Source organism: Dothidotthia symphoricarpi (assembly GCF_010015815.1).
Source record: "Dothidotthia symphoricarpi CBS 119687 unplaced genomic scaffold P153scaffold_21, whole genome shotgun sequence".
NCBI classification, from domain to species: Eukaryota; Fungi; Ascomycota; class Dothideomycetes; order Pleosporales; family Dothidotthiaceae; genus Dothidotthia; species Dothidotthia symphoricarpi.
In genome coordinates this window covers 366,007-384,765 of record NW_022985028.1, presented here as the reverse complement: position 1 = coordinate 384,765, position 18,759 = coordinate 366,007, and the positions used below count along the sequence as shown (strand labels likewise).

At 54.1% G+C, this 18,759-nt stretch overlaps 7 protein-coding genes across 7 annotated transcripts; 4 read left to right on the top strand and 3 right to left on the bottom strand.

The window, feature by feature from the left end:
- Positions 1 to 553: 553 nt before the first annotated feature.
- Positions 554 to 2,324, top strand: P153DRAFT_400545 (cystathionine beta-synthase; the record flags this gene model as incomplete). The annotated part of the gene is made up of 2 exons (XM_033671834.1): positions 554 to 1,629; positions 1,689 to 2,324. Exons 1-2 carry the CDS (start codon positions 658 to 660, stop codon positions 2,322 to 2,324), a joined length of 1,608 nt encoding a protein of 535 aa, XP_033519438.1. The 5' UTR covers positions 554 to 657.
- A 707-nt stretch (positions 2,325 to 3,031) lies between these two features.
- P153DRAFT_370363 (uncharacterized protein) lies at positions 3,032 to 5,550 on the bottom strand. The gene is made up of 8 exons (XM_033669026.1): positions 5,485 to 5,550; positions 5,180 to 5,290; positions 4,979 to 5,120; positions 4,180 to 4,856; positions 4,083 to 4,132; positions 3,716 to 4,029; positions 3,310 to 3,667; positions 3,032 to 3,259 (listed from the first exon to the last, which is right to left on the bottom strand). Exons 2-8 carry the CDS (start codon positions 5,250 to 5,252, stop codon positions 3,188 to 3,190), a joined length of 1,686 nt encoding a protein of 561 aa, XP_033519437.1. The 5' UTR covers positions 5,253 to 5,290; positions 5,485 to 5,550; the 3' UTR covers positions 3,032 to 3,187.
- Positions 5,551 to 5,986: 436 nt separating this feature from the next.
- On the bottom strand, positions 5,987 to 9,599 carry P153DRAFT_349264 (uncharacterized protein). Its single transcript, XM_033666242.1, has 8 exons — positions 9,471 to 9,599; positions 9,331 to 9,407; positions 9,132 to 9,176; positions 8,274 to 9,080; positions 8,148 to 8,220; positions 7,670 to 8,098; positions 6,424 to 7,623; positions 5,987 to 6,382 (listed from the first exon to the last, which is right to left on the bottom strand). The coding sequence occupies exons 1-8, from the start codon at positions 9,551 to 9,553 to the stop codon at positions 6,316 to 6,318; spliced, it is 2,781 nt and encodes a 926-aa protein (XP_033519436.1). The 5' UTR covers positions 9,554 to 9,599; the 3' UTR covers positions 5,987 to 6,315.
- A 657-nt stretch (positions 9,600 to 10,256) lies between these two features.
- P153DRAFT_370362 (uncharacterized protein) lies at positions 10,257 to 11,373 on the bottom strand. Its single transcript, XM_033669025.1, has 2 exons — positions 10,923 to 11,373; positions 10,257 to 10,809 (listed from the first exon to the last, which is right to left on the bottom strand). The coding sequence occupies exons 1-2, from the start codon at positions 11,109 to 11,111 to the stop codon at positions 10,444 to 10,446; spliced, it is 555 nt and encodes a 184-aa protein (XP_033519435.1). The 5' UTR covers positions 11,112 to 11,373; the 3' UTR covers positions 10,257 to 10,443.
- Positions 11,374 to 11,472: 99 nt separating this feature from the next.
- P153DRAFT_370361 (uncharacterized protein) lies at positions 11,473 to 13,383 on the top strand. Its single transcript, XM_033669024.1, has one exon. The coding sequence runs from the start codon at positions 11,585 to 11,587 to the stop codon at positions 13,184 to 13,186; it is 1,602 nt and encodes a 533-aa protein (XP_033519434.1). The 5' UTR covers positions 11,473 to 11,584; the 3' UTR covers positions 13,187 to 13,383.
- A 414-nt stretch (positions 13,384 to 13,797) lies between these two features.
- On the top strand, positions 13,798 to 15,651 carry P153DRAFT_253827 (carbohydrate-binding module family 50 protein; the record flags this gene model as incomplete). The annotated part of the gene is made up of 1 exon (XM_033662749.1): positions 13,798 to 15,651. A coding segment is annotated over one exon (1,854 nt), but the record flags the coding sequence as incomplete, so codon positions are not given.
- Positions 15,652 to 15,939: 288 nt separating this feature from the next.
- P153DRAFT_370358 (leukotriene A-4 hydrol) lies at positions 15,940 to 18,464 on the top strand. The gene is made up of 3 exons (XM_033669023.1): positions 15,940 to 16,448; positions 16,556 to 18,202; positions 18,268 to 18,464. Exons 1-3 carry the CDS (start codon positions 15,973 to 15,975, stop codon positions 18,308 to 18,310), a joined length of 2,166 nt encoding a protein of 721 aa, XP_033519432.1. The 5' UTR covers positions 15,940 to 15,972; the 3' UTR covers positions 18,311 to 18,464.
- Positions 18,465 to 18,759: the final 295 nt, after the last annotated feature.

Sequence of the window (18,759 nt, the reverse complement as noted above, 5' to 3'; positions counted from 1 at the left end):
ACGATTGCTTTAGGATTCGATTCGTCTTTGTAACAAAAGGGGATGGTGTGCCACGGTAGTGGTCTTTTTCAGCTCTCGTTTCTTCGCCTTGGGTTCTGTGGTGGATGTGGAGTTGTACTTTTGTCTTGCTATCTGTGATATAGGTATGGGTTTGGATGAATATTGCACTTGATACGTATGTTTATCTGATGTTGGTTGGCGTACTGTGAGACTTTTGGTGTCTGAAACGGACTGCGATATTCTGATCCTGTTCGGACGTGTGAACATGTCTCACCAGGTAGATCGTGCTCATCACTCTCTGTAGTGATGTTCAATACTTCCCCACAGCAGAGTCATACATTGTCAGATAAATCTGAATCATGTGTTTGCATATTCTCCAGTCTAGTATGGTGTGGGGTTGTTAGTCTGGTAAGGCTGAGCTCAAAATAGAAGGTGGATGGAACAGGGGACCGAGGCCAGGTTAGTAACGGTGCGGGCGGCTAATGGCGGGTTAGCGGTGGTGACATGTTCCCAGGGAAAAAGATCACGATATTCTTTCTGCAAGTTGCGTGCGTTTCCTTTCTTCCCTCGCTGTTCCTGGTAGTTCTGTCTACACAATTTCCACATACTAAACTTCACCATAGATTTTTATTTTCCTTTACCCAGTACGAGCACATCATGTCGACGACAACGCGCCCCGCCATCCCCCCAGTGGTCATGGACAGCATAATCCAGCAGATCGGCAACACGCCCCTCGTCCGACTGAACAAGATCCCGCAATCCCTCGGCATCCGCGCAACCGTCTACGTAAAAGTCGAGGCCTTCAACGCGGGCGGCTCGGTCAAAGACCGCATCGCCCTGCGCATGATCGAAGCCGCCGAGAAGTCCGGGCGCATAAAGCCCGGCGACACGCTCATCGAGCCCACGTCGGGCAACACGGGGATCGGGCTTGCGCTCGTCGGTGCCGTAAAGGGCTACAAGACCATCATCACGCTGCCCGAGAAGATGAGCCCGGAGAAAGTCGCCGTGTTGAAGGCGCTGGGCGCGGAGATCATTCGCACACCGACGAGCGCCGCGTGGGATAGCCCGGAGAGCCATATTGGCGTCGCGAGACGCCTGGTTAAGGAGCTGCCCAATGCGCATATTCTCGATCAGTACTCCAACCCTGATAACCCGCTGGCGCACGAGTTCGGCACCGCGGAGGAGGTGTGGACGCAGACGGACGGCAAGGTGACGTGCCTTGTTGCCGGCGCAGGGACGGGCGGGACTATCACCGGTCTGGCGCGGGGTCTCAGGAAACACAACAAGGACGTCAAGATCGTGGCGGCGGATCCGCAGGGCAGTATTCTGGCTCTGCCTGAGTCTCTCAACCAGGGGCGTGTCAACGAGTCGTATAAGGTTGAGGGCATCGGCTACGACTTCATCCCTGAGGTGCTCGTGCAGAAGGAGGTGGACAAGTGGTACAAGACGGACGACCGCACGTCGTTCCAGTACGCGAGACGGCTCATCTCCGAGGAGGGTATCCTGTGCGGCGGCTCGTCTGGAAGCGCAATGGCCGCTATGGTCGAAGCTGCCCGGGACCTCAATCTAGGCGAGCACGACGTGATCGTCGTCATCCTGCCGGACAGCATTCGCAGTTACCTCAGCAAAGTACACCCCCTTCCCCATCATCCCCCCTATATCACCAGCTATACTAACTTCCCCCTAAGTTCGTAGACGACGACTGGCTCGCAGCCAACGACCTGCTCCCCGACTCCCCCCCAGCAACCCCCACCACAGACGTCGTATCCGCCCTCTCCCACCGCCGCACCACAAGCAGCAAAACCACCGACCCCTTCCACGGCGCCACCATCGCCTCCCTGCGCCTAAAACCCGTAACCACAATCCCCACAACCTCCCCCTGCAGCGAAGCCATAGAAACCATGCGCGAGAAAGGCTTCGACCAACTCCCCGTCAGCACATACTCCTCGGGCGGAAAAGCACGCCTCGTCGGCCTCGTCACGCTAGGCAACCTGCTCTCGTACATCGCATCCGGGCGCGCTACGCCCCGCAGCGCTGTTGAGTCCGTCATGTTTGATTTCCGCAGGCTGAATGAGGTTGTTAAGGATTTGGGGCGCTTGACGCTTGATAGTAAGGATGGGACGAAGAGTGGCGGCGGGCGAAGGGACTTTGTGGAGATTACGCGCGAGACGAAACTTGCGGATTTGAATCGGTTTTTTGAGTGGAATAGTGCGGCGGTTGTTACCGAGCGGGTTGAGGGCGAGCCTAGGGCTGTGGCGGTTGTTACGAAGGTTGATTTGCTGACGTGGATGGTTAGGCAGGGGGGGGTGAATGGGGCGAAGTAGATCGCTGCCGTGGTGGTGGGAAGGAGAAGGGTGTGTGTGGGGGGGTTTTGGGGAATGGCGTTTTGGTGCATTGGCATGGGGGGAGACGGTAGATGTTTCCCTTTCCTTTTTCCTATTCGTCTTTTTTTTTGGCCCAGACTTTGGAGGGGAAGCATTCATCTGGCTCGAGGACAGCATGTAGTACAGTAGATAGGGATTCCACAAGACCTCAACGTCTAGATGGAATCTTTACAACAACATATTTATCAACTTTCCCATGTCTCCTCTCGTTGTTAGTGCGTTCTTTGATCACGATACTCCGCCTGGGGAAGCTTGGCTGGTGCTTCTCTTTTCTAGTCTGAAGGGAGGGTGTATTTTGGGTCGATGGTTGGGTGTGAGGAAGAGTGTTATTTGGGGGCTGTGCGGGGGATGACAGATGTGTAGGTAAACGATGAGAAGAAGGGCGACATCGAAAGTGAGTATGAGAGTAAGAACATGAAATGGACTGTGAGAGAAGAGACACATACAAGGAGACCGAGAAAGAGCATGTATAGGTGATCATAACGCGTTAGGGGAAAGAGACCAAGACAGACAGGCAAAGGGGAAATGCCTACTACTCACTACAGTCAACATCCATCCTCACCAAGAACTTGTTACAATCGTCACTTGCACACATGCAGCTTTCACTATCATCAATCAGACCAGTAAGCAAATCAAGCAGAGCAAAAGGTCCGCAGAATTTTTCATTCGCAACGAGGGTCAGTAGACCCAGACGTGCACCTCATGACAGAAGCACGCCCAAAGCAGCACTACAACCAGTAGATGCAGTCAGCCCAAGGGGAGGGTTCCGCTGCAACCAGCAACCTTCAAGAAGGGAAGACATGCTACATCTGTCCCGCCATAGCAGGGCTGCCATGCCGTTGATCCAGATGATCGTAGTTGAGCTCGAACTCTCTCTGCATGTGAGTTAGCATCTGGCCGTCAGACCTGGATGTAAAATACATACCCTCTCCCTCCTCCAATTTGTGACGTCGAAGAATAGATACCACCCGCGCTCCTCTTTTGGCGACAAACGGATCGGTGCTGGGAGATCCGGGTCCTTCATCATCCACTGCTGGAGCTTGATGTGCCACCGCCAGTCGCGGTTGTACAGCTCCTGTGCCGCAATCTCTTGCAGGATGTCTCTCGGGAATTGGTAGAAGATTGCGAGGAGCGTCTCGGCGGAGAAACTGGTCATCTTGGAGTGGAGTGGCGGAACATTGGTCACTGTGTAGGCTGCTGGTAATGTGAAGTCTGGTGGTATCACAGGCTTGACATTTGATTCCACAAACGGCGACCCAAATGTTGGATGCAGAGGCGAATTACTACACTGTTAGCATGGATCGCACAGGAAAAACATGAGGACGCCTTACTCTGGTCGACTCAGATCCAGACCCAGTACGGTGAGATCTTGACCCATTGCGAGCGAAGAATAATCGGGGCTTTCAAGGGGTATCATGGAGAGTAATCCAGGCAGCCCATATCGTTCCGACTCTGACATTTCTGCAAGCTTCTTATGCAACGATGTTTGTGTGTTTGGTGAGCCGGTTGAATCAGGGCCAAACGCCTGCTCGAACTGGCTCCGCTGAGGCTGTTGACCCATAGCCGCAATATCACCTGCACGCATCCCTAATTGAGGACCAAGGAAAGAGAGACCACCGGGAGTTTGTCCTGTTCGCTGGGTACCCTTGAAATCACATTAGCTCAAACTGGAGGCTTACACGATGGAAATTGACGTACCTCTGGCAATGTGGGCGTCGCTCGCGCATTATCAAAGGGCGTCCGTGACACTGGTTTGGTGAGCCAGAGTCTCCTTACTGAAATCATAGATACACACCCGCACCAGGCAGACCTCTGCCACCTACTGTGGGATTTATCGTCCGCTCTGGTTGACTGTCGACTGGACTCGAGAGGCCGTTGCGCGTTTGTCCCAGCCCCGGGAAGGCGCCTGCATTCGCGTTGGCACTGAAAGCCGCAGCATTTTGTATCAACCCCGCTCTTCGATCCGGCCCAATTTCTCCATTGGCACCGCCTAATGGCGGGAATTCCTCGATGTTGCCTGTCTGTGGTTGGGTACCGCCCGACAGCAGTCCAACTCCTGACTGCCCGCCAAACCGGTAGTCGTCAGCAGCTCCGGGGAACTGGTTTTGTGCTGCATCCTCGAGCCCCTGAGTTTGTATTTGTTGATTCGCTGCCGGAGCAGTTTGACCTTGCTGTGGCGCCTGGCCTTGCGGTCTTTGGATTGTCGAGTGCTGCTGCTGCTGCTGTTGTTGCTGTTGCTGCGCCTGCTGTTGCTGTTGTTGCTGCTGGGCCTGTTGCTGTTGCTGTTGTTGTTGTTGCTGCTGCTGTTGCTGCTGCTGTGCCTGTTGTTGCTGCGCCTGTTGCTGCTGTTGCTGCTGAAGTTGTTGTTGCTGCTGCTGCTGTTGTGGCGTTCGTATATTCGGATTCGCCCACATCTGCTGCGCGGGGGTATTTTGCTGCGCCTGAGGCGCGCCAGAAAGCGACGGAAACTCCCTATCATCGCAAATGTTCAGCTGAATATCCACGCAGTCTGAGAAGCAGCCAGAGTCGCGCTGCGGCCTAGCTTTACCAACCCGTTGCCTATTCCTCGCCATAGCTGCTGTGCGGTGACTTACTCAAGATTGAGAGACGTGTGGGGTTGCGAGCTGCTCATTGCTTGCGCAAAGCTTGACATGGCTCCGTTTGTTCGTGGTTGCGTGTTTGATAGCCCCGGTGCACCGCCCATAGGACCTCCAAACGCCCACTGAGACGCGTTTCCTGCAACACATACTCCCGTCAGCTACACGTCCCATGGCACATTCCAGGAGCGCCCTCACCCAGTTTGCCGTTCTGAAGTCTGTTCGAGCCCAGCGGGGCACCACGGGGTGGATTTTGTTGCGATTGGAACATGTTGGAAGGGAGATTCCGCAGTGTCTGGGCGCCCGGTCCTATTTTCGACAAAGGTTAACATGCTTGAACTGTATGCGCGATTGCAGGCAGCGACAACATGAAAGAAGGTGGGCAGCGGTACGGCCTCGAGCTTGTGAGCGCTTGGGCATGCGAGTATACCATGTTGGTGGCTGAAAGGACCTCGCGGAGGGACGAAGAAAACGAACCTGGACGATTCATGCTGGAGACTCACGTGAAAACCAAGGGTGAAGGTTCTGGTCGTACTTCGGTTGCTGAGAGGGCAATACAAATCGTGTCGCGATCGCTGGTCCCTTGCGTGCACATGCGAGGTCGATGCGAGACGGCCAAGCCGCCTGCCTATATTGGTGCTAGCAGAGTGATCTGTGGGGAAGTAGCAAACGATGGCCGTGCGCTTGCCTCTTTTGCACTCGCAGCCTGATAGCCAAGTCCTCTCGATACTGTCAGCAGTACCGCACTGAAAGGATGCATGCAAAGAGCCGTCAGAAAATGTTAAGGTCGCACGGTCGCCATCATGCACAGTGAGCACCGAGTCGATATCAAACATGGTTCCTTGCCGATCCAGCCCACCGAGCATCATGAGATGTCGAAATCACTCCAAGACGATCACCCTTCCGTCCCAACCAATCAACCCCCGTGTACAAAATCCTTCTCAATGTGCTAGAACCAGAATCAGCACGCTCCAGTTCCCATCTCAAGGCAAGAGACTCATTGATGGCTAAACGTCGATCATTGGTTATAATACACAGAACATGATGACGGACTGAAAAGAGTAAAAGTCAAGAAATGCTTTTTTCGCTGAACTAAAACAACAGACAGTCGAAGACGTTTTTGGAAACCAGCCAATTGACATCGTAACACCTTTCTAACGTCGCGATCCAAACGCGTATTCCACAAGAATCCAACACCAAGGGCAATAAGAATTTTCATGCCATGCAACCGTCCTACCAAACCGCGCTAAATGATTACAATTATTTTTTGGGAATCGAGTGATGCAACAAGACCTATGTAAGGATGGACTTTGACAATACAACACCTGAGAACATTACGAAGGCCCTTGGTGAAAGAGATGCGACATGTCGGCTTCGCCATTGATACCGAAGAAATTGAACCTATCAGTACGTTAGTCGACATGTTCAATTTGACCATAGACACTGAAGGTCTCAGCGTATCAACTTGCCAGTCATCCACGTTCAAACTCATAGGTACAATCGGGTTACGCTGTCCTTTCGAACTGTTACTCCACGTATCGTCTTGAGCACTATGCTGTTGTTGGTTGTGCGCCATCATCTCCATCTGCTGTTGCCAGGCCTGCGGATTGTTATGTTCGAACCCAGGCATGCCCATCCCCGGTTGCTGGTTCTGCATCGGTTGTTGGCTTCCGGGCATTTGCTGCTGAGGTTGCATGTCGCCAGAAGCCTGTTGGTGTACCGGTACACTCTGTGGTTGACTCAAGGCAGGATCTACAAGGTTATGCTGTTGTGGAGATACCTGAGGAAAGTTGATGTGTGTATCTGCAGGGAATAACTGGTCTGGTTGGAAGTTTTGCCATACTTCTTGACTGATATTGGGTGTATCACGGGTGACGAGGAACAAATCAGGAGGTGTTCCAGGGTAGGAATACGAAGGATTAAAAGGTGTGGTTGGGCGAGTACCAGACCGTGAAGGTCCCATAAAAGCATCGTGGTTCTGGCGGCTCATCTGCGGTGATCCAGTTGTCATGTGAGGTATCTGCTGCTGTGGAGGCGGCAATTCGCGAGATGGTGTGACTGCGGGGGTTTGTGGTCTAGATCGCTCGTACGAGACTTGATGCGCCGGGTGGCCGTTGGTGGCAGGGAAGCCCAGATCCATGTCGTCGAATTTCCGTTTGGGAGCTTCTTGTGCGGGCTTGGGCGCAGGCGGCGGCGGAGCAGCAGTGTGTTTGTTTTTCTTGTGGTTCCTGCCGGCAGCTTTCTGAAGGCGTTCCTCGAGATGTTTATTGCCGAGGATGGATTCGAAGAGCGTATGTACCATCTTCGCAACGAGCCACACCTTGGAAACCTCCTTCAGCGCGTCCAAGCATATCTGCAGTCGCTGCTCCGTTGCTGAAACAATCGACTTGTTCGAAGACTTCATCTGATAGACGTGCATGATGAGGGCAGAGAATAGACTATATACAATAAACGCGGGCGTGTATCGAATTTCGTCATGAGCTCGTAGATTCTCGATGATGGATGTGATCATGGCGGCGGCCTGGTATGCGATGTTTCGCGACGGATATGCGTGTTCTTCTCCCCCAAAAGCGTCTAGATTGGTGGCTTTGGGCGAACCTGCCGGTGGCATGTGTGCTCGATGAAGGAGGCACAAAGTGGTACTGCAGATGTCAGCACAACCCATAACCAAGGCAGTCAAGGACTTACTAGTAGTTGGCGTGCAGCAGAGCCGCCCAGAAGTGATGGCGGGTTCTATCCCATTGAACCTCGGGTGGGCAATGTTGCAGCCAATCGGCAAGAGCCATATCACTGTGAGTGAGGTCTATGGCATTTGCCCTGCGGTGCTTTGAAGCTACTGAGTATTGCTGGGATAATACTAGCCCCATGATCTCGCTCAACTTGACGTAGTTGATGAAGAACTGGACATGCACTGGGTCGGGCGGGTGCTCTAGAGGGCGGTCGGACTCGTCGTCGATGAAGTCGTCCTCGCAAACCATCTCAACGTCGGAGTCTTCTGGGTCAATGGCAACCGGTCTGCCGAGCGCGACGGCTACTGAACGGTCTCGGCTGTATAGTGTCCACCAGATTCTTTTCCACAAGCGCTTGTCTGAGCGACTTAACTGTGAACCCTCGACGCTGTCCCCGTCAGCAAAGTCCAGCAAATGTACGGTGGTGAGGATTTTACCTCCTATGCATGCCTGAGCCCTGGGCCACCACAATGGCCACTCTTGTCCAGTAGAAGACATTCTTGGTGACGTCTGGAAGTGATTAGTTGCTTTGTCAGGGGGTTGGCACTTGCAGCAGAACTCACCTTCTGGTCCCTCCCAGTACCACCCCATCAGGATGAGCGCTTGGACAATCGTCACCCGATCGTCTTCGAAGTTTGCATCATACAGTGCTTTGGCGCGCTTGTAGAACGTCATGGCGGCGGGCGTGGTCGATCCGTTGGCGTCCATGAGTTGGGCATTGTTGCAAACGCGCGAGCCTGCGAGGAGCACCGCCTGGAGAAGGAGCAGCGACGGGGGGCTCTTTGGGTCCCGGTAGTGGCGCATGAAGCGGGTGCGGTTGATGACGGGCACGACGGGAGCCACCCACTTGAAAAAGGCCTCGACCAACTCGTCGCACAGGGCCCTGGGTGGGAGCAGGAACGCGCCCCGCTGGTGCAGGATCTCGACCTCCATGTTGTCCATCTCGTTGACGCGGGCTTTGGCGCCGCGCACGTTCTCGGGCAGCGGGTAGTGGACGACGTCGGTGGTTCCGTAGCGGTCGTGGACGAGCAGCGACAGGTTGGACGACTCGCCGAGGTAGGCGACGCGGCCGGCTTCCTTGATCGGGGCGCGGGCAAACTTGGGCTTCATGAAGTGCACATAGGTGCCGTTGTGGGCCGTCTGCTGGGCCAGGTAGGCGCTGGAGACCTGCGTCGAGGGCGTGCCGTCCTCGGAGCTCTGGAAGAAGGCCGACTGCTCGCGCGGCTCAATCGAGGCGCTCGCCGGGGAGCGGTCGTCGCTCTCGCCCCGGTCGCTGTCGACATCCTTTGTCCGGGCCGTCTGCGTCTTCTTCCGCTTGGGCGCGGGGATGCGGCACTCGATGGAGAAGGCGGTGCAGTTTGTGCAGGGCACTGTCGCGCGTCAGGTCATGTGCTTGCGCGGGAATCGAGTGCGGTGCTCACCTCCCAGCGATGCCGCGTCGCAGCGCACTTTTCGGGCGTGGCAGGCTGGCGTGTTGTGGTTAGCATTCGTCGTCCAGCATTCGTCGTCCAGCGTGGCCTCGGTGCCGAGGCACTCGCGCGCCCCAGGAGCGCGAGACACGCTGCAGCGCAGAGTCCCACGTCTCCACCCCGATGCGCAAGAAGAAGGTGGCCGACTTACTTTCGCAGGCTCTGCTCGCGCGCTGCCGTCTGAACGAGGGATGGCCCGGCGGCACCGATTGCGCGCCGGCTGGCGGACTGCGTCTTGTGAGCCAGGCGCTCTCTCCGACTCTCCATGCTGCTCTGCGCAAAGGCACCTACGATTCGTTGCCCGGCTGCGCGGCCAGAGCTGGCGGTGCAGCAGGCGCCGCGTTGGCCATGAAGCTGTGCTCGCCGGCAGACATGATGGCGAGGCCTGCGGTCGCGTAGTCGTCGAGGTACGGAGTCGCGATGCGATCGAGCTGTGTGCTCGAGCATGCCCTCGCCAAGTCTAGATGAGCAGACGCGAGTGGGGCCGCCATTGATCAGCACATGCATATGTGACAGAGGCTTTGAGAATTGCTCTTTGAGAATTGCTCTTTTTCTTTTGCTCCCTGACTCTCCCTACAATTGTCACGGCCACAAGATGCAGTCCTGCGGCAGCAGTTTCAACCACTGCTCCCCTGCGAGCGACTCGTCTGCCCATCTAGTCCCCGTCGCGTGACATTCCAGACGTCCACCATCGGGACCTGCTTCCGCTGCGTGTAGGCTAGTCATTCACCCTCTCCGTTGTTCCCGTCAACAGCCCGTCTCCCATTGGCGGGAAGCACCGAGGATCTCACCAGCCTGCACATCATCCATGGATCTTGCTGATGCTCTACTGCGCCTCTATCACTTCAGTCAGTCAAATAGCCACCACTGCAGCGCCTGCATAAAAGAGGACACCTTGGGGGTCACGCTGCAGAAAGGGGTTGTATCCAAGTCCACTCTGAGTTTCACATGCTAGCGAGGCTCATCTTCATCTCGCTCACTGCCCCACCTGTCCGAGGCATCCCAACCTTGTGTTTGGACACGAGGTCATAGCTGGTTATGGAAGAAGAAACTAAGTCACATTCAAATATTCCGACACCTTGTCAACTACATTCAAGATTAGCATTAGTATAGAACTTATGTGCCTCTCTACTACTGGTGAGTATGTTTGTAGCATATAATCTCAGTGTTTGCTGCACCTTTTGAGCTACGGAGAACAGCAGCATACTTCCAGCTATCCCGACTAACCAAGAGATGAGGACTGAAGCGTTGCACAAAGGTATACTCACTTTGGCAACGCTTCCTGCCGCAATCTGAACGCCTCCAGCTTGATCTCTTTACTTGGCTGCGGCATATACACCATCTTGAGATCGCCCACGCAATTGTTGACAACATCCTCTTCAGACGCAAACAGGTGAGCCTGATGCTCAATCGGATCCAAGACAAGGGCATCCATACTCTGGACCTCCATCTCAAAAATCGTCTTCAGCCACCACTGCTCGGGACCATGTCTCCCTCTGTCCGAAAACTCAGACTCTCCTACTTTTCTCAGTATACGTGTCGCTTTCAGGCCGGTTTCTTCCTTCAGTTCTCGGACAGCAGCATGCAGGATCGATTCGTCTGTGTCGTCGACTTTCCCTCCTGGCACCTCCTGCGTTGTGTTAATGCTGTTTGGTTATATCAAAAATACGGGTGAGGACATCATAAAGGCGTAGGTATAACCTTGCAGCATCGTATGTTGTGAATTCGTCAGGATCAACTTACCCAGGCGTTGGGGAATGCTTTCTCATCCGCAGCTCGCTGGACAAGGAGCAACTTGCCATTCTCGTGGAAGACAACTATGCCTGTGCATAGAACAGAGTATCTGGGATGCTGGCGCAGGAACTCTTTCTCGTGTACCGCATATTCCTGCAGAGAAGGATCATAGTCAAAGGAAGGGGTTGAGGTGCTCATTTTGTTGGAACGCAAAGAGGTTTGTAGTTTGCAAAGGCAGTTGGAGTGTTACAAGGCAAGGCGATACGAACGTTGGTTTATATGCGACCAATGCAGTTGCCTGGAGTCGCAAATGCGCCTTGCACAACCTTATAGGAGCTATCATAGTATACAGACGATCAGCTTAGTTGTTAGAGCCTACAATATTTTTTAATTCATCAACAGACGCAAGACTCACAACAGAGTCTGCTTGAGTCCATCTACCCAAAAAGTAACGTTCCCAGTAGGGCGGTTGTAAGTGGAGCTGGCCGTCCGTGGGGCTGGACTTAGCGTGAATGTCTATTCCGTCACAACATCTGACTACGCGCATCGCAGCGTCATCAACTACTTCTCTCTATCACCGTCGACAGCACCGAATCGCTTCAATTCACGCTTATTCAGTCGCGACACAGCAAACACCCATACCCGCTCATCACGCGCAACCGCTTGCGACAATGCCACGACCACCGAGAAGCAAAGTCGCGTCCACGACGACACGAACTACACGCGTCGCGAAAAAGCCCGCGCCACCCAAACAACCCGCAAAACTATCTGCAGCGCAGACCAGAAAGGCGAATGCAGCACTCAATAGCTTCAGCGAAGATAGCGATGGGCTCGTCACGAAGTCTACGTCAACGCGCCCAAGGAGGGGAATGCCATGGGAAAAGACGCCGGAGCCTGTAGATGAGGCAGATCTAGTCATGACTGGCGCGCTTCCAGCTGAGGAAGACGTCCCTTTGCCTTCGACTAAGAAACGCACACCTGCACCACGTGCAAAGACGACGCGAGCTACAAGGGGTAGTGCTAGAACGGCTGCGAGGAAGAGCTCACCACCGGCGACCGTACGCTCTCTTGTTGAAGCAGCGCAGGAGGATGCACCCCAGGAAGAGGAGAATAGCGGCTATGGCGATTTGACGTTCTCTTCTCTAGCTTCAGAGTCGCCAGCACATGGCACGCGTCCCCCATCTGCCATCAAAGTCGGCGCGACGCCAGCACATGAAACTTCTATTCTGGCTTTGACAAATTTCAAGAGACGAGCACGACAACCGAGTTTGTTGCGCATGGTGCAGCAGACCACTGATGTCGAAGATAATGATCAAGACACCTTGGATGACACAGACAACTTCGACTTCGACGATTTTGTTCCGCATGACGAATCTACGCCGCTCAACGTGCGAAAGAATGCGCCGGAGGATGGGGTACGAAATGATAGCGGCACTCAGGTCTCCAGCTCCGGTACACGGGGCACAAAGCGCACGCTATCCCCTGTCATCCAAGTGCCCCGTTCGTCACCACCGTTCGACATGCAGTCCAGCCCAGCTTTAGAGTCTCCAAGATCACCCTCTCCAAGCCTGCCAGATGTCACCCCATCGCACGAAATAGTCGTAGAGCAAACTCAAGAAGATTCAGAGCCTATGAGTGAGACACTCGCCCCTCCAAAATCCAGCAGTCCTGTCCGCGCGGTCTCAGAGATTCCATCATCTCCAGCGCAGACGCGTGTTGGTGGGCGAGGGAGGCAAGCCCGGAAAGCAACAAACTACAATGACGAATCTGAGGGAGAGGAGACGGAGACACCAGCCAAAGCAAAGAAGGGTGCCAAGACAAAGGCGCAGCAGAACATATCCACCGCGCAACTGAAGGGCCTCCTTCCTCGCCGGCGAACCCGCATGCGTCTGGATCGCGATGAGTTTGATCTTGAATCTTCAGACGTGGATGTCGAGATGGACTCTGATCAAGACGAGCTGCAGATGCCCGCTCGACGCAGTCACCAACGGAAACCACCATCACCCAAGGTTACGAAGAAGACAGCTCGTGGGAAGAAGACTGCAGCGTCCACGAAAGCAGCACAAAAGACGAGCAGGACGTATGGGCGCCGAATATCGTCGGACAAGGAAAACGCAGCCCAGGAGAAGGAGGTAGAGGAGACAACAGAACCTTCGATTGTCGAGCAATCAGAGAAACTCGCCGCCATTCGGAAGAAGTTCGAAGAGGTGGATGCATTCGAGCTAGAGTTCGAGAATGTCGATGTGACAGCGAGCTCGAGTCCGTTTCGATGAGTATTCGGCAGTTATGTTGGATAGAAGGCGTTTATTTCTTGTATCAGGACGGGTAGCTCTACATGCTTCGATCCTGGAGCGGTAATGAATGATGACAACAGTGGTTTTTGTATGTGAGCATGGCGTTCTTTGTTCTGGCTATGATATCTCGAAACAGGAGATGAGGCCACATGTAGTCAAACATAGTTTGCATGAATTATACTTGACTCAACTGTTATATCGCGCTGCCTGGCTTATGTGTGCAAGTCAACGATGAAGAGCGAACTTTGCGGTGAAGGTCGTTATCTGTCCTTATCACCGGCGTCCACCAAGGTAGCGGGGAATCATGTCACAGCGGAATCACAAGCGCTCGGCTTTCCACAAGAGCTGACATACTAAGCGTAATATAATAAAGAAAGTCTCTTCCGAAATTTGTCGATCTTGGCTTGGTGTCACGTCTACTCTCTTGCCGCAATCCGGCGCACGGTTGTGATGTTACGTATGTGGTACCATGGAACGCTTCCCCAGAAAGCTCTCCGACTGACCGACAAGCTCGCTCTCCACGTACCTCGTCGATTGTCACCCACAATGCTCCACTGACTTGATGCGATGCTGCGTCTTCCCGACCATAACAATCACCTGACCTATGCAGCACCACCTTCTCCAACACCGCCCGGCGCTCGCAGGTCATGAAACCCTCCAATGCATCCTCGCTGTCCACAAACTCGACGCTGCGCCCCAGAACACGGAGATTGATCAGTGTCGAGGACGATGCCTATGCGACAGACGGGAGTGAGAGTAGGCGTAGCAGAGGAGGCTCGAGGACTGCATCGCCTGCTACAACTTCAACTGGGGCCACTTCGTCGTCGCGCCTCAACGCCACGCCTGGCCCCTCGTCCTTGTTTGTGAGGTCTGCGGGCGCGCAGACTTCAAAAGCCACGCGAGACACGTCGAAAGCGCTGACTGGGCTGTGGGGAAACTCGTGGTCGGCGATCCAAGGCCTGGCAGCGAACGTGTTGGGCAATGAGGGGGGCACGCCAGAGCCAAGTGATACTCGAAAACGAAGATCGCAACATGGACGACGTACGTCCACCAGCGCACCTCCGCCAAAGCAATGGGGGCCTGCAGGCACAGGCTCGCATGTTGGTGCTGGGCTGCAGGAAGAGCGCGAGGCCATGGTCCGGGCAATGAAGCGCAAGGACTTGTTGACCGCCAACGACCACCTGATGTCGGACTCGATTGGCCGCATAAAGCGCAGAAATTCGGATGAGCTTCACAGTGCCTCTGCACCGCCTGGCGACAACGACGATCGAGACGCCCTCGTATACGTACACCATGTCCGGCCGCAGGACACGCTGGCGGGACTCAGCATCAAGTACAACTGTGAGCAGGCTGTATTATGCAAGTCAAACCGCATGTGGCCAAACGACAGCATACAGACGAAGAAGACGATAGTACTTCCCGTAGATGCTTGCGGAGTAAAGGGACGTCCAGTACCGGGACCGGACGTTCTCCCAGATCAAGATCTACTACTGGGTGAATATGGTGATAGTACAAGCAATAAGGGCCAGAAACCAGATACCAATGGTCTACCCAATGGCTGGACCACCCCACGACGCAGAGACACGGAAACAAACTCCACCCTTTCATCGAGCGCAGACGCAGAACCACCCTGGAAGCACGATTCCTGGGTCCTTCTCCCCAATGACAAAACACCCACACCCATCGGTCGCATGCCCCGTAAAGCACTCGGCTTCTTCCCACCCGCACGACGGAAATCCCTTGCCTTCTCAGAATCATCGACGCCCCGACCATCCGTCGACTTTCCCCGCTCCTCCACCTCTACGAACTCACCATCGCAACCCACACGGCCCCGTGCATCGAGCAATCTGTCCTCTATGTCAGCACACAGCCGTCAGCGCAGTACATCGGGCAAAGCGTGGGGCCTCCAAGGACCCGGAGGTGTCGGTACGCTGGGTAGAAACGTGAGGAGTCCAGGACCCGCACAGGATGGTTTGAACAAGATGTTCGCTGCGCATCTACCCAACATGGCGCCACCACCCGGACAGGAGTATTTCACACCCTGGGCACCGAGCTTGCTAGACGCTGGGCCGGGCACTTCCAGTCAGTATGGAGGTTCAGGGGCCGTCACACCACTTGGCGGTCCAGGTCTGGATCTTCAGGAGATTGGCGGTGCAATAGAAGGGTGGGTTCGGAAAGTTGGCTCCCAGGCGCAGAAATTGCTAAGTGAGCCGGGTACGCCTGGTCAGGGGAAGAGATCTGCTGTCCCTGTTATTGGGGCTGTTGGTGGGGATCTGAGCGATCTGATTGAACTCAGAGATGATGCGTTTGAGATTGGGGACGATGAGAGTGACCGGGGGAGGACACCGACAAGTGAGCGGCCGAGGGAGACGATGGAGCAGTATCAGAGTGCGAGGCCGAATATCAATCTTGTGCTGCGGGAGAGGGGACGCAAGGGAGATGGAGGGAAGGATGATTGATCTCGGCATTGGGCGTTTTGGACTGGGACGTGTTGAAGGCATGGCAGCTTTGGAGCGTTTCTGATATACCGCTCTTGTTATGTGTTTGCGAAAAGACAACTGCATATGTCAACCCCGAATAGGCAATTGAACGTATCTGCATATTAGTACGATGTGTCATGTCGCTCCACCACACTTACATGTGTAGGGTTGATAAAAGATGCTCTCGCCGGATCAAGATGTCATTTGCCCGTGCACCTCCACGCCTTCAAACCACATACAAACCCTAAAACACATCAATTCACCACATGACCTTCCAGGCCCACAATGCGAGTCCTCACAGCCGTCCCGACTCGCGCGTTCTCGTCGGCAAACGGTGGATACGGAAGGTCCTTGTTGTCACTGCAGCGGGTTGGGTCGGCACATCCCAGCCACGACCTCCGATCACGTCTCACCACGCTGTCGTGTGGCCCCGCGTCTCTCCCACGCCGCTCACAACACTTCTCTGCATCGTCCCGGCGGAGAACGTTACTCATGACCCGCAACGTTCCTACGAAAGCTACTGCGTCGGCGTTCTCGACTACTACCACCGCTATGGCGAATAGAGCGAAGGCGGATGGGGACGTGCAGATCAATATGCCTAGGGACCCGAATACGCTTTCTAATTATCAAAATTATGTTACGAGGCATACGAGTGTGGACTTTGAAATTGATTTTCTGGCGAAGAGGGTGGTGGGGGGTGTGGTGTTGACGTTGGAGAGCTTGACGGGGGAGGAGGTGGGGAGCGTGGTGTTGGATAGTAGGTATGTGTGTGTGCATGGGTGTGAGGATGAAAAGGAGGATGAAGTTGAGATTAGAGTTTAGAGACTGACGGCATCGAATGATTGTATGATGGCTGACATTTTGACAGTTTCCTGGATATCTCCGAAGTCAAAGTCGACGGCAAGAGTGTCAAGTTCAACGTTGGTGATCGTGTAGAGCCCTACGGTGCTCCGCTGACTATTCCGCTTTCTGGAGCTATTCCCAAGGGCCAGACTTTCACTGTTGAGATCAAGGTTTCGACGACTGACAAGTGCACTGCTCTCCAATGGCTGACACCTGCTCAAACATCAAACAAGAAACACCCGTACATGTTCAGCCAGTGCCAGGCTATCCACGCTCGCTCCGTGTTCCCTTGCCAGGATACGCCCGATGTCAAGTCAACGTTCAGCTTCGCTCTCCGCTCACCACTGCCAGTCCTCGCTTCAGGTCTGCCCACAGGGGCAAGCGAGTACCAGGCGCCCAAGAAAGATGGAGAGCAGGGAACACTCAAGTACACGTTCGAGCAGAAAGTCCCCATGACAGTCTACCTCTTTGCCATTGCCAGTGGCGATCTAGCAAGTGCAAGCATTGGACCCCGGAGCACGGTTTGGTCTGGACCTGAGGAACTCCTAGACTGCCAGCGCGAACTTGAGGGCGAGATCGAACCCTTCATGAAGGCTATCGAAGGCATTGTGTCTCCTACGTACCAATGGACGCAATACAATGTGCTCATCCTGCCCCCCTCGTTCCCTTACGGCGGTATGGAGAACCCGGTCTGGACATATGCCACGCCGTCTATCATCTCGGGCGACAAGCAAAACATCGATGTCATTGCTCACGAGCTGAGCCATTCGTGGTCGGGTAACCTCGTTAGCGCGGCCAGCTGGGAGCATTTCTGGCTCAACGAAGGTTGGACGACATATCTCGAGCGTAGAATCCAAGCTGCAGTCCACGGAGAGCCGTATCGTCATTTCTCCGCAATCATCGGTTGGAAGGCGCTGGAAGAGAGTATCAAGAACTACGGTGAAGATCATCCGTACACGAAACTCGTTCTGGAACTCAAGGGCCAGGATCCTGATGATGCCTTCTCGAGTATTCCGTACGAGAAGGGGTTCCACGCGTTGTACCAGTTTGAACTCCTACTGGGAAAGAGCACATGGGATTCTTTTATCCCGCACTACTTCGAAACATTCAAGTTCAAGTCTGTGGATTCCTACGACTTCAAGTCCTGCCTGATCGATTTCTTCGCCAAGGACAAGGAGGCGAGCAAAAAGCTGGACGAGTTTGACTGGGACAAGCTCTTCTACGCGCCTGGATTCCCGCCCAAACCGGAGTTCGACGACACACTGGTGAAGACCTGCTATGAGCTGGCCGACAAATGGCAAGCCCGCCTCTCTTCCTCGGCAGAATTCACGCCCAAATCTTCAGACATCGACGGCTGGGTTTCCAACCAATCCGTCGTCTTCCTCGAGCGTCTGCAGTCCTTCGCTGGGAAATTCTCCCCCGAGCATGTCCATCTCCTCGGCGAGACGTACGCGTACAACAAAACCCAGAACATCGAGGTCCTGTCGAGATATCTGAGCATCGGGCTCATGGCTAAAGTGGAAGAGACGTATCAGCCGTCTGCGGATCTGCTGGGCAGGATTGGCCGCATGAAATTTGTGAGGCCCATGTACAAGCTGCTGAATGCGGCGGATCGGGATTTGGCTGTTGAGACGTTTGAGAAGAACAAGGACTTTTATCATCCGATTTGCAGGTATGTGTTTTTCGAGGGGATGGGTGTGAGATTCTGGGTTGAACGGTTGCTAATGTGCTGGGTAGACAAATGGTTGAGAAAGATCTTTTTGGTGACGAGAAGAAGTGAGCAGTATATACACCATGATGAGAAGCGCGAGGTGAACTGGGAGGGATTTGATAGTACGGGTTTCGACAAGGACATCAGGTTTGAATACCAACAGTACATAACATTACTTACCTTGATAGGTACCGCGACAGGGGCCTTTGGAGGTTTGGGGAGCCGATACGGAAGCAATTACTATTTACAAAAATTGAATATCATGATCCTCCCCAAAGTATGCTTCCATCCTCTTGTTATTTATGAATACGCACGACACATGTTCATGGTCATTATGATTGATCGTCATTATCTCGTTGGGGATATCGCATTTCATCAATGTTGAACTGTCATACTACATTCTTCTCGTACCAACCCCAATTGTGTCCGTCGTCATTGCAACATAATCGCATAAAGATTTATATATCTAACCGAAGTACATCGGCAAGCAAACCGACTCATCGGCCCTGACCCCGACG

Excerpts from the sequence above, each read along its gene's own strand:
- P153DRAFT_370363 (XM_033669026.1), bottom strand. The coding sequence starts at position 5,252 with ATGTTCCAATCGCAACAAAATCCACCCCGTGGTGCCCCGCTGGGCTCG. Across the intron at positions 4,030-4,082 it reads CGACGCCCACATTGCCAGAG|GGTACCCAGCGAACAGGACA; the intron begins GTACGTCAATTT and ends TGTGATTTCAAG. Across the intron at positions 3,668-3,715 it reads CTGGATCTGAGTCGACCAGA|TAATTCGCCTCTGCATCCAA; the intron begins GTAAGGCGTCCT and ends CTAACAGTGTAG.
- P153DRAFT_349264 (XM_033666242.1), bottom strand. The coding sequence starts at position 9,553 with ATGTCTGCCGGCGAGCACAGCTTCATGGCCAACGCGGCGCCTGCTGCA. Across the intron at positions 9,408-9,470 it reads GCGCAGCCGGGCAACGAATC|TCCGCCAGCCGGCGCGCAAT; the intron begins GTAGGTGCCTTT and ends CACAAGACGCAG. Across the intron at positions 6,383-6,423 it reads GATACGCTGAGACCTTCAGT|GTTCAATTTCTTCGGTATCA; the intron begins GTCTATGGTCAA and ends ACGTACTGATAG.
- P153DRAFT_370362 (XM_033669025.1), bottom strand. The coding sequence starts at position 11,111 with ATGAGCACCTCAACCCCTTCCTTTGACTATGATCCTTCTCTGCAGGAA. Across the intron at positions 10,810-10,922 it reads AAGCATTCCCCAACGCCTGG|GAGGTGCCAGGAGGGAAAGT; the intron begins GTAAGTTGATCC and ends AACACAACGCAG.
- P153DRAFT_370361 (XM_033669024.1), top strand. The coding sequence starts at position 11,585 with ATGCCACGACCACCGAGAAGCAAAGTCGCGTCCACGACGACACGAACT.
- P153DRAFT_370358 (XM_033669023.1), top strand. The coding sequence starts at position 15,973 with ATGCGAGTCCTCACAGCCGTCCCGACTCGCGCGTTCTCGTCGGCAAAC. Across the intron at positions 16,449-16,555 it reads AGCGTGGTGTTGGATAGTAG|TTTCCTGGATATCTCCGAAG; the intron begins GTATGTGTGTGT and ends ACATTTTGACAG. Across the intron at positions 18,203-18,267 it reads TTTTATCATCCGATTTGCAG|ACAAATGGTTGAGAAAGATC; the intron begins GTATGTGTTTTT and ends TGTGCTGGGTAG.